The sequence below is a fragment of the Salmo trutta genome, chromosome 40, assembly GCF_901001165.1.
Source record: "Salmo trutta chromosome 40, fSalTru1.1, whole genome shotgun sequence".
Classification (NCBI taxonomy): domain Eukaryota; kingdom Metazoa; phylum Chordata; class Actinopteri; order Salmoniformes; family Salmonidae; genus Salmo; species Salmo trutta.
The window spans coordinates 11,980,092-11,992,825 of record NC_042996.1 but is presented as its reverse complement, the minus strand read 5'-3'; the positions used below and the strand labels follow the sequence as shown (position 1 = coordinate 11,992,825).

General features: G+C 39.9%; 1 protein-coding gene and 1 long non-coding RNA gene across 2 annotated transcripts; one reads left to right on the top strand and one right to left on the bottom strand.

The window, feature by feature from the left end:
• Positions 1-8,277: 8,277 nt before the first annotated feature.
• Positions 8,278-12,706, bottom strand: LOC115180012 (V-type proton ATPase subunit E 1). Its single transcript, XM_029741868.1, has 10 exons — positions 12,573-12,706; positions 12,410-12,469; positions 11,663-11,728; positions 11,281-11,390; positions 10,936-11,002; positions 10,722-10,811; positions 10,209-10,277; positions 10,021-10,115; positions 9,759-9,846; positions 8,278-9,497 (listed from the first exon to the last, which is right to left on the bottom strand). The coding sequence occupies exons 2-10, from the start codon at positions 12,440-12,442 to the stop codon at positions 9,435-9,437; spliced, it is 681 nt and encodes a 226-aa protein (XP_029597728.1). The 5' UTR covers positions 12,443-12,469; positions 12,573-12,706; the 3' UTR covers positions 8,278-9,434.
• On the top strand, positions 11,386-12,218 carry LOC115180013 (uncharacterized). Its single transcript, XR_003873022.1, has 2 exons — positions 11,386-11,489; positions 12,028-12,218. It is a non-coding gene; the product is annotated as an uncharacterized LOC115180013 (long non-coding RNA).
• Positions 12,707-12,734: the final 28 nt, after the last annotated feature.

Here is a 12,734-nt window from a genome sequence, read left to right as displayed (position 1 = left end):
AATCCTGAAAGAGATGGGTGGGGCTGATGCTTAAGAGGGTGTGGAAGACGTTGAATGGATGTAGACAGAAGAGCTCTCCAGTAGGTGTAACAAAACATTCCACTGCCATTTTCTCAAAACTGGGGTTACAAGTTTATCAACATTCAAAGCTTTCAACTTTCAAATGACTTTTCCATTGTTTCTCAACTGTCATGTATGATATACCATTTTCTAGCTCTAAGTCTACTTTTATCCAATGTAAGAAACACAATTTCATATTTTGCTACATAAGACTGAATCGAGCCGGTCGGTCACATATCTAATTTAGAGATTGTGTAATCACGGGATTTCCAGCGTTCTGTTTGTAACACTCGGGTTGATGGTCACTAGACTAGAGGCTGTATGTTATGGATTAAACTCGTAACTGCTGATATGGTTGACACAAGACTGTAGGTACAAGGACAGAGGATACACTGATTACTATTGTATTGTGTGAAACAATGTGATTCTGTAGCAGCTGACAAAGTCACTAGCTTCTGTTTAGACTTCCTACAAGCCTCTCGGGCTTGTTTTTACAGATGTATCCTGATTAGGATATAAGGGTGTTTCCAGAGGCCAGTTAGACATGTTCTTTGCTGGATGTTTCTCTCTGTTGCAAACTTTAGTAAAACAAATAGATTTTTGATTGACTATCTGCAACTGCTCTTCTCTTTTCTTCACTTGGAACTTTCTATTACATCACCCCTCCCTCCTTTCAGGCGAGCCTGGATCTCAGTGAGAGAGGAAGGCCATCCTGTCTGTATCCCCAGGCTCAGCACTCACACGCAGAGGGCCGATGAGGCTAGGTTCGAGGGCTGGCTTCTTTGCTGGCCATGGCCGCTGGAATACTCTACATCACATCCATTAACCTCTCTAGGGTAGGTGGGATGAAATCGTCCCGCACTATTCAACAGTCAGTGACACATCAGAGCGCCAAATTTAAAACCACAAAATGTCATAATTCAAAGTTCTCAAACATATGACTATTTTACACCATTTTAAAGACAAGACTCTCGTTAATCTAACCACACTGTCCGATTTCAAAAAGGCTTTACAGCGAAAGCAAAACATTAGATTATGTCAGGAGAGTACCCTGCCAAAAATAATCACACAGCCATTTTCAAAGCATTCATATATGTCACAAACACCAAAACCACAGCTAAATGCAGCACTAACCTTTGATCTTCATCAGATGACACTCCTAGGACATTATGTTATACAATACATGCATGTTTTGTTCAATCAAGTTCATATTTATATCAAAAAACAGCTTTTTTTTTTTTGGTTCGAAATAATCCATAGTTATATTGAAATAGCTCCGTTTTGTTCGTGCGTTGAGGTCAGTATCCGAAGGGTGACGCGCAGGCGCATTTCGCAACAAAAAAATTCTAAATATTCCATTGCCATACTTCGAAGCATGTCAAACGCTGTTTAAAATCAATTTTTATGCAATTTTCTCGGAAAATAGCGATAATATTCCAACCGGGCGACGTTGTATTCGTTCAAAGAGAGAAAGAAAAAAAATTGAGTCCTCTCGTGCACGCGCGCTCCAGTGTCAGTGTTCCCTGCCTGACCACTCACAAAAACTCCAGCTGTTTTTCGCCCAGAGACTGCAGAGCTCTCTCATTCCACTTTCTGTCGCCTTCTTAGAGCCAATGTCACGTTACAGCAGAGATGCTGTATTTTTGATAGAGATGCCCTAGAAGGACAACAAATTGTCAGACAGGGCACTTCATGCATGGAATCTTCTCAGGTTCTGGCCTGCCATATGAGTTCTGTTATACTCACAGACACCATTCAAACAGTTTTAGAAACTTTAGAGTGTTTTCTATCCAAATCTACTAATTATATGCATATTCTCGTTTCTGGGTAAGAGTAGTAACCAGTTTAAATCGGGTATGTTTTTTATCCGGCCGTGAAAATACTGCCCCCTAGCCCCAACAGGTTAAGCGGGAGGTTCATTCTCATGGGGAAAGACTGCAGAGGGCCAATCAGGATGACTCGGTCAGGGGCCAGGACATGCTCAAGAGGCTGGAGAAGATGGAGGCTCACATCGAGAAGTTGGGTGAGTGTCAATCTCCTTCATTTAAAAGTGCTGTGAAAAAGTATTGACCCCTGTCAGATTTCCTCTTTTTTTGATGCTGAATGTTATCAGATCTTCAACCAAAACCTAATATTAGATAAAGGGAACCTGAGTTTACAAATAATACAAAAAATTGACACTTGTTTTATTTACTTAATTAAGTTATGCAACACCAAATTCCTGTGTGAAAAGGTAATTGCCCCCTTACACACAATAACTGGGCTCCTGAATAGCACAGCAGTCTAAGGCACTGCATCTCAGTGCAAGAGTGCTGTCATAAGCGTCGTTGAAGGGGGACCAAAACGCAACAGGTAAAGTGCTCATCTTCTTATTTTATTAAAGAAAACACTTAATCAAAATAAACAAACGACAAAAACAGTCCAGTAAGGTGCACAGACTATACTAGAAACAACCACCCACAAACACAAGTGAAAACAAACACAACTAAATATGGCCTCCAATTAGAGAGAGCAACCAGCTGACTCTAATTGGAGGTCATTGCCAAAACTCACATAGAAATAGAAAAGCTAGATTTAAACATAGAAATAGGAAAACTAGAACCTAAACCCAAAATACTCAAACACACAAAACAAACACCCCCCTGCCATGCCCTGACCAACTATAATGACAAATAACCCCTTTTACTGGTCAGGACGTGACAGTACCCCCCCCCCCCCCCCAAAGGTGCAGACCCCAAATGCACCTTAAACAAAAAAAAACACAAAACAACCCCAAACTTTAAGGGAGGGTGGCCACCGTCAACGACGGCTCCCGTGCTACACCCCCCCCACCCCCAACTACGGAGGTGGCTCTGGGCTTAGTCCCCATTCTGAAAACTCTGGGCTGCGCGGCCTCGCTGGAGACTCCTGGGTGAGGAGCGTCGCTGGAGACTCCTGGCTGAGGAGCGTCGCTGGAGACTCAGGGCTGAGGAGCGTCGCTGGAGACTCAGGGCTGAGGAGCGTCTCTGTCGGTTCCGGGCTGTGGAGCGTCTCTGTCGGTTCCGGGCTGTGGAGCGTCTCTGTCGGTTCCGAACTGTAGGCCGTCTCCTGGCCATGGTAGGGATGAAACCCCTTTCAAACTGCAGCTACCTTATTTTTGTTCATATAAATTATATTTAAACTGGATTAGGAGGGGGGTTTACTCTACCCAGACACAGGCAACAACTGAAAGACAACAGAACTCACAGGGCTGAGCTTGCTTTATGCATGTTTGCATCATGCGGGCCTATGCAGCTGTAGGCCTTATAAAACATTTACTCACATCTGTCATCACTATTATGTTGACTGATTCATTCCAGTGAATCATTTTGGATTAAAAACGTATAGGCAGCCCAGCCAGCCCAATTTTGAATTTAAACTAAATTTGATCACATTCACATTTTCTCCAGACACACAAACGGACAATAAATACATAACGTTATCAATTAATTTACGGACAGGGCACATAGGATGTAACGTTATTCAGCTGCTCTTATTAGTAGCCTACAGTTGATCAGACTGAAAAATACTCTCGTTTTCATCTCATACAGCATGTCAGATTTCTAATGCTTAGGTGCAACATTTATGTGATGAGTTTTTGCTTGTGTCTGTGCAGAGTGATTATGTGTTATCATCTTTGCTAAATAAATACCGGAGGATAGTGGTAAGCATAATGGAGCGAATGCGAAAAAATGTGTTGCTTCAACCTCTTATCTACAATTTAATGGATGATGCAATGGAAGCTATCAAATCATTCGGAATTATTTTCGACATCCTAGAAAAGACAGTCAAAAGTTCGATATGTTCAGCAAGAAAAGCGTTGTAATGTGCAATTACCTCAGCAGGCTCATTGTAGTTGCCCTTGTTGGCGGAACTTTCCCTCTCGTCGTGTCTTCTATCTATGCAGCTTATTCCCAGAAGCTTGAATCTGATGTGGGCATTTATATGCTCGTGCTTTTGTTTTGCCGTTTAGCTGAACGATCGATCGATGTTCTTCAGGTGATTGTACCCACCTTTCGACCAAGGCTCAGACTTTCCAAAAAGCAGGCAAGGCCAGCAATTCAGGCAGCTTGATGATAGTCTCCCTGTTAACCAGTTATACTTTTGATACCAGTTGATATTGAACCTTTTCATCCTTTTTCATGCAACTGATCTCAGGCAGAGGTTGAACCTGGCTTTTAATTTGCACCTTTTCCATGTACCCCAGAGAATGAAAGGGGTTTTTCTGCAAAAAGATCACAACGTTTTCAGCAGCTTTGGACATTCTACCATTCTGATGCAGAAAACTGCACACCCGCTCTGGTAGCTAGCTAGCTACTGAAGATGGCAAGGCTAACTTTTAAAAATGTTAAATAAATTGCAATAACTGGACACAAAAATAAAGTTCTAAAACCAAGAAAACTATTTATAATATACCTCTCCTGTCTCCTGTAATTTGATAAAACTAATTTGAATTGCATAATATAAATAAAATGCTCAACTATTACTCTTCACTCAGTCTCTATCCAACATAACACCAAGCTTCTCAACACATATAACCCCCATAATGCTCTGTGGCACAATTCCACACACTAGGTTCGTTCTCTGATCCTAATTCTATGATTGGATGGACAACATGTCAGTTCATATTGCTAAAGCTTTGAATGGTTGGAGGAAGTCCTCCGGAAGTGGTCACAATTACCATGTATGTCTATGGAAGGAGGTGAGGCCTACGAGCCTCCTAGGTTTTGTATTGAAGTCAACTTAGTCAGAGGAGGACGAAAGCTAGATGTCCTCCGGCTACACCGTGGTGCTACCCCAGACAGTGCTTTTGAAGTTACTTTAGACCTTCATTGCAAAACAGTGTATTTGAATAAATTATTTGGTGACATATTAATATATTTAGTCTAGTTTTATCTATAAAGGATAACTTTTTTAATGTTTAGAATGTTTTTATTTCTATGAAATTTCACTTCGCATACTGTACAGGCTGCCACTGTTAAATCCTTTATTTAATTGAGAACCAATTTGAGTCTAGCATGAGCCTACATCTAGAGTTGATCCCCAAAAAAGTTATTTCACACTTGACATGGATTATTGTGAAAGGGAATTTGTGACTTGTTCAGGAAACTAGGCGTATGTCACACGTCACTACTTCATAGGAGAGGCATTTGAAAGTAAACATGATTTTTTTAATAAAACTGTTTTATGGCAGAAATGCCTTCTGGAACGTGAACTTTCATGTGCGTTAATAACAAACTTGTATTCCATCCGTAAATACGAATAAAACATTTAAATTACGAGACTAGTTGGTTTAACCACGGAAAAAGACAGGAACTTTCCTGCTAGCCATTATTGGCTGACATAATGAATGGGCTGGACATTCCGGGAGGTAAATTTGGATTGGTGTGCCATGTAGCATGCTTCTGTCTATAACAAACTGCTCAGTATGTGTTGATAGTCCTGTCTACCGCTCTGTTTTTGAAAGATGCAACGTTAGCCATAGAGAACTACAAAAGTTTTGCTGCTTTTCTCAACAACATTGATGCCCTGAATTTAGCAGGCGCTATCGACAGATCAGTTGGAAAAAGTGATGAGCTACTTTCTGCACACACCACAGTCAATATGAAATGAAATGACTTGACACAATGTTGGCCAAATAAAATGTAGCTACAATCAAAATGGAGTTAAATGGTTCCAGTCTGCCGTGAAGCGTTCATCCATGTATATGAGTAAAAGTCATGCTACATTTTCAGATATTCTAAGTTTCTAATTTTGTCAAAGTTACTTTCATTGCAAGTTAAAGTGTACAGTTAGCTAGCTAGCGAACGTTAGCTTGCTGGATCGCTAGCTAACGTTACGTGTGTGATCTGTGTTGAAATATTACTCAAATCAGAAATCCATTTGCATTGCTAGTTATAGCCTAATATTAGCTAGCTAACGTTACGTGTGTGATCTGTGTTGAAATATTACTCAAATCAGAAATCCATTTGCATTGCTAGTTATAGCCTAATGTTAGCTAGCTAACGTTACGTGTGTGATCTGTGTTGAAATATTACTCAAATCAGAAATCCATTTGCATTGCTAGTTATAGCCTAATGTTAGCTAGCTAACATTGAACCTAGTTGTTAGCTTTAGCTACCTGCAGGTTCATACTACAGGTACGACAATGTTTGTATTGGTAGTAACATGAGATGGGATTATCCGGTTCATTGTTTATCTAGCTAGCTAGTTAGTTAGCTACATGTTTTTTACATTTCTTTAAAAAAATAAAATATTTCACCTTTATTTAAACAGGTAGGCCAGTTGAGAACAAGGTGTTATTTACAACTGCGTCCTTGCCAAGATAAAGCAAAGCAGTGCGACAAAAAAACAACACAGAATTACACATGGGATAAACAAACGTACAGTCAATTACACAATAGAAAAATCTATGTACAGTGTGTGTAAATGTAGTAAGATTAGGCTGGACCACGCAGCCATAATACTGCTCAGGAAGGAGACGCGTTCTATCTCCTAGAGATGAACGTACTTTGGTGCGAAAAGTGCAAATCAATCCCAGAACAACAGCAAAGGACCATGTGAAGATGCTGGAGGAAACAGGTACAAAAGTATCCATATCCACAGTAAAACGACTCCTTTATCGACATAACCTGAAAGGGCACTCAGCAAGGAAGAAGCCACTGCTCCAAAACCGCCATAAAAAAGCCAGACTACGGTTTGCAACTGCACATGGGGACAAAGATCGTACTTTTTGGAGAATGTCCTCTGGTCTGATGAAACAAAAATTGAACTCTTTGGCCATAATGACCATCGCTATGTTTGGAGGAAAAAGGGGGAGGCTTGCAAGCCGAAGAACACCATCCCAACCGTGAAGCACGGGGGTGGCAGCATCATGGTTGGGGGTGCTTTGCTGCAGGAGGGACTGGTGCTCTTCACAAAATAGATGGCATCATGAGGGAGGAAAATTATGTGGATATATTGAAGCAGCATCTCAAGACATCAGTCAGGAAGTTAAAGCTTGGTCGCAAATCAGTCTTCCAAATGGACAAGGACCCCAAGCATACTTCCAAAGTTGTGGCAAAATGGCTTAAGGACAACAAAGTCAAGGTATTGGAGTGGCCATCACAAAGCCCTGACCTCAATCCCATAGAAAATTTGTGGACAGAACTGAAAAAGTGTGTGCGAGCAAGGAGGCCTACAAACCTGACTCAGTTACACCAGCTCTGTCAGGCAGGAGGAATGGGCAAAAATTCACCCAATTTATTGTGGGAAGTTTGTGGAAGGCTACCCAAAATGTTTGACCCAAGTTATACAATTTAAAAGCAATGCTACCAAATACTAATTGAGTGTAATATTCTGACCCACTGGGAATGTGATGAAAGAAATAAAAGCTGAAATAAATAATTCTCTCTACTATAATTCTGACATTTCACATTCTTAAAATAAAGTGTTGATCCTACCTGACCTAAGACAGGGAAAGTTTACTAGGATTAAATGTCAGCAATTGTGAAAAACTGAGTTTAAATGTATTTGGCTAAGGTGTATGTAAACTTCCGACTACAACTGTATATACTGTATTCTATCCTATTCCACTGTATCTTAATCTATGCCGCTCCGACATAGATTGTCGGAGCGGCTCCGACATAGATTGTGTGTATTGTTAGATGTTACTGCACTGTTGGAGCTAAAAACACAAGCATTTTACTACACTTGCAATAACATCTGCTAAACACGTGTATGTGACAAATAAAATATGATTTCTAAGAACAATGAAACACAGCCCTGAACATGTATGTTCAGATAATCATACAATTTTAATCTAACAACTGAATACAACCAACGTTTACATGAATAAAATAAAGCATACTTACAAATGAAAAGCAACAGAAGCGAAGTATTGTACCCTTCCCTTATTCACTTTTTCCTTCTCAAGTGTGTAAACCTCTCTCAATAAACTACCCCAGGACTATGCTATTTAGTCTGAGTTGACGGGCTCACAATACCATTGTTGTATACCCACTTCTTTAATGGTTGTTGCTAGTCAGCAGAATGCGGACCAAAATTGTAGCATGTCATGAGATTCTCTGGGGGGACCATGGATGATTCAATTTAATAAATAACAAGAGACTATAGTGCAACTCCTTTGTCACCAAAAAATGTGTTGTATTACAGTACGATAGAGAAATCTGTGTAGGTCAAAAAAGAGCCGGCAACTGATACTTTCGATTTATACTTTATAACATATTTTCACGATAACCTCTTTAGATGGACATTTTTACCCTTCCTTCTTTTTTGATACAACAGCAAAGACATAATATCAATAACTTAATTGGATTCAACAAGGACATAGTTGGTCTTCAATGTTTTTCCGGCTTCACTTCATTTAAATTGTGATGGATGGGAGCAAATAGCTATGGGTGAGTCCATGCTCTATGCAATATTTTTTAATGAGAGGAAGATGTTATTAGATGAAATAAGGAACCTATACAAGATGCATTGGCTACAATAGAGCCCCACAGTGGAGGTGTCATAATACCCATAAAACCTAGAGGTCAAACAATGAAATGGTTCCAATAATTTCCACCATGTTTTCCCCTTAGGTCATTTTAGAAACACTAACAAAAAGGGCTGTATTCGTGTAGGCTTACCCTGGGTTGACGTTTTGTTAACCGTGTAAATTTCCGGGACAAGGTGATTTATCAATATATTCAGCTCTATTTACTCTCAAATCCGAGAATCTTAACTTTGCCTCGATTCGGCAGTCTCGTCCCGATCATCATGGCATTTGTAGTTCTTTATTATAGCAACATTAGCATTTCATTTTTTTTTTAGGTTAATACATTGATAAAAGTGTCCTTGTCTTAGAGATTTACACAGTTATCAAAATGTCACGCCAAGGTAAGCCTACATGAAACACAGCCTTATTTTGAGTTTCTAAAATCCCCTATGGGAAAAATGTATGGTGAAAAAACAATTGGAACCATTTCCTTGTTTAACCGCTAGGTTTTAAGGGAATTATGACTCATACTGTGGTACTCTATTTCTCTCATGCAGCATGATCCAATCAGACAAATGATTACTGTCCAGCCAATCATAATAAAGATGACTGCGGTGTGTAAACCAAGATCCCCAGGGGGAGCAGCAGATCCATTAGCACTGTGCAAAAGTTGCTCCTCCTACTCACATCTGCAATGAAGTTCAACTTTTATACTGTCCCAAGATGCACAGAAATACAACAATACATGACAAAACAACAAAAAGGTGTCTTTTCCATTTTTAACTGCGTTTTTGGAATTCTTCTCACAGAAACAGGAATGGTCATTTTCACACAACAAAAATAAATAACTCCTCTTCAAGACAATGGATGGAGACACTCAGTCCAAAAACTTGCGGTTCTGGTTCTGACCAAAGAGAGCCACTCGAATCTCAGGCATCATCTGAGCAGAAAGACAGACACTGGATTAGTGCCAAGCTGAACCTCATGAAAAACAGGGCCAAACTATATCTGAGAATTTGCAGTACAATCATGTGTAAAACTTCACACAGCGTATACATCTAAAGAATCTTGGTAAACCGATAGTTTATGCAAGGATATTCACACTGTTGGTTGTTTATATAGGAAAACTGTCAATTAACTAGATGTGCTAGCTGTTCATAGTGCCACTATAGTTCCTGTGAGACTGTCCCTGTGCCCTTACCTGCTGAGCCATGAGGTCCAGTCTGCTCTCTAGGGTGTTGGACACCTTGATCTTCCCATTAGCATTGTAGATTTCAATACCTCCAGAACTGAAGGAGACACAAAAACATCTTTGAATTAACTCATGAACCCTTGACTGACACCTTAGAAAGACCACAGAAGACCATTTTTTTAAATGACGTGTTAATCAATCAATACTAATTCAAAGTAAAACCTAGTTGAAATGAATGGGTTCACATTGAGACAAGGGACTGTCCTCTTACATGTCTGGGGACAGGAAGTTGTCCTGGTCGATGCGAACCTCAATATTGTTCTTCACTGCTGCTTTATAGATGGGAATGGTCTTTTGGATAGCCGCCTGAAAAGGAATACAACATATGAATCAAGCATCAACCCGGTATACTCTTGGAACAACATTGAACTGTTACCAAGTAAAAAGGATCATTCTAACCTGAAGCACCTGCAGGTCCTGTTTACGACAGCGGATGGTCACTTTGGTCTCAAGAAGCTGATAGAAACCCTAATATTAAACAACAGAGCGACAGACACATTCAAAACATTTGCTTTAAATAAAATGAAAAACTCACCGCACAATGCCTTTGACCTAAACAACGTGTAGGCCTATGTACATGCATACTGACATGTTTGCATGAGTGTAACTGATAGATAATACTGAATGTAAATGGAACATATGAATGTAGGCCTAGAGTAATAGTTATTTCTGTTTCTCTCAGGGTTGTGTCAGTACAGGACCTCTTTTGGTTCTATTGATCTTATTTTACATGTATGTAGTTCTCCTTGAGCTGTTCTTGTCGATTCATGTTCTGTATTATGTCATGTTTTATGTTCTGTTAGGACCACAGGAAGAGTAGTTGCTGCTTTAGCAATAGCTAATGGAAATCCTAATTAAAACACTAAAACTGTGTCAGTAACAAGTACTGCATTATTTAAAAAAAGGCCTCACCTGCAGAACCAGCCCGTCCATCAGTGCTGGGTACCTGGCTGGGTCCTTGGCTACGTTGGCCAGCCGTTGACGCGCCTCGCTCAACATTTCCTGAGTACACACATTGAGAGGGGTTAGCCTATTATTTACATAGAGTGCGTTGCTGTAGCAGAACATCATGCCTCTGGCTGTGTTTGAACAAAACAATATGCCAGCCAAGACAAATTAAACTTACTGAAATCATGTCGTCGCGAGCCTTTAACACCTTCAGACGAGCCTGGTTCATCAGGTTAGACATTTGACTACAGAGGAAGAGAGGTAAGTAAACAAGAGGCTGTGGCACAGGACCACATCCCAAGTCCAAGCAGGTGTAAGTTATAGCTACTGTAACATATACTGTGCTTGTTACAATGAATGAGCTGTTGAATGTGACTTCAAATTTAGAATATAAAAGACTTAAAAGGAAGTTGTGTGTCAGACAAATTCCTCTTTAGAGAAAGAAGAGATTGAGGAAGTCTCTGAGGGAGCTGAGAGACGAGCAGCAACACTGCCTGAGCTGTAAAGAAAAAGAGTGACTAACATTTTCTTCTGCTGCTCGATCTGCTTCTCTTTCTTTTCATAATACTCCATGATCTTCAACCTCTGGGTCTGCACCAGACGGCCCTTCTCGATGTTGAACTCCTCTTCTGCCTGCAGGGGGAGACACTCGTCACTCAGAGTATGCAATGAGGAGGCCGTCTTTATGAGGATACATTTTAAGAAGCATTGAACCAGTAGAACTGTTAAAAGGTACTAAAATGATTGTTTTAATTCAGTAAATTCTCATTATGTCTTAGGGGAGTGATCATGCTTTCTTATTTCAGTTGAATGTGCCTATGCAAATCTTTTGAGTTTGTATTTGCTGAAAACACACAATGTGTATGTGCTGAACTATGCCAGTCACTTGTGAATAAGCACTGTACCTTGGCATCAATTTCTTCTGCCTTCTCATTGGCTTCCTGCTCAATGAAGGCCATCATGTGTTTGATCTATACAGGGGGATAGAACAGTGTGAATTAGAGATGATTTGACAGTATAAGACTCACCACATTAGGCATGCTTTCCAAGTCATGTTTCATACTGAAGAGAGTCAAGAGGCAGACTTAGAAACGTCATTGCTCTGTACATGAATGAACTTGTCTCTTTTGGTTCCACCATGTTGTGTGGAATGTGTATAGCTTACATTTCTATTTCATCCTTTACATCTAACAAAACATGTTTCTAAACCATAAACTACAGAGGGAAATGTAATTATGAAGCCTCCTAATCAATTCTACTTTATATACAGTGCATGAGAAGGGTTGGTGAGACAAGACACCCAGACATTGGATCATTCAAGTTCCTCCGCTGACCATGTGTTTTACCATCATGTGACCATATATTGCATCTCTCCCTCACAAATACAGCACTGACTAAATGTATTGCGCAATTAGATGTCTAAATTAAATGTATTAACAATTAAACGTCCTAATTATACTAGACATTGTAATTGTATTTTTGTAGTAGTATTTCTGATTTCTTTTCAAGGACAACCTTGGCATGATACTATCACAATTATGCTCCTTACAAATATACAGTTGCAAACATGTATAATAGGAAAGGAAAAAGGCCTTAATAGAGCAGAAGTTGGCTAGACGGGTGAAGGTTAAAAGGCTATAATTGCAATGTACCTGCTTCTGAACGTCGGCATCGCTGAGCGCCATGGTTGCAGCAGTCTAGTATCTTGTTTCCTTGAATAAAATATAAACACCGGGATTTAAATACAATAAATGCAACATGGTTTTCAATATTGTAAATCCTTTAGTGCGATGTATCAATCAATTAATTAAATACCAGTGAAATACAGCCAGGAATGTATGAATTAATCGTTGTAGTCGTGACTAAAGACGTCTACGCTGGATCAGCTGATTTTCAACGTCACATGATGTTTACTTCCGGTCTCACCCACCAGTAAGATGTGTGATGAGCAGACACTACTGGTACTGTATATCATGC

Bases quoted from the DNA above. Each gene is read 5' to 3' on its own strand.
- LOC115180012 (XM_029741868.1), bottom strand. From the start codon at position 12,442: ATGGCGCTCAGCGATGCCGACGTTCAGAAGCAG. The intron at 10,116-10,208 runs GTTAGAATGATC...ATTCCTTTTCAG, and splicing joins AGGACCTGCAGGTGCTTCAG to GCGGCTATCCAAAAGACCAT. The intron at 9,498-9,758 runs GTAAGGGCACAG...CTTTCTGCTCAG, and splicing joins TGGACCTCATGGCTCAGCAG to ATGATGCCTGAGATTCGAGT.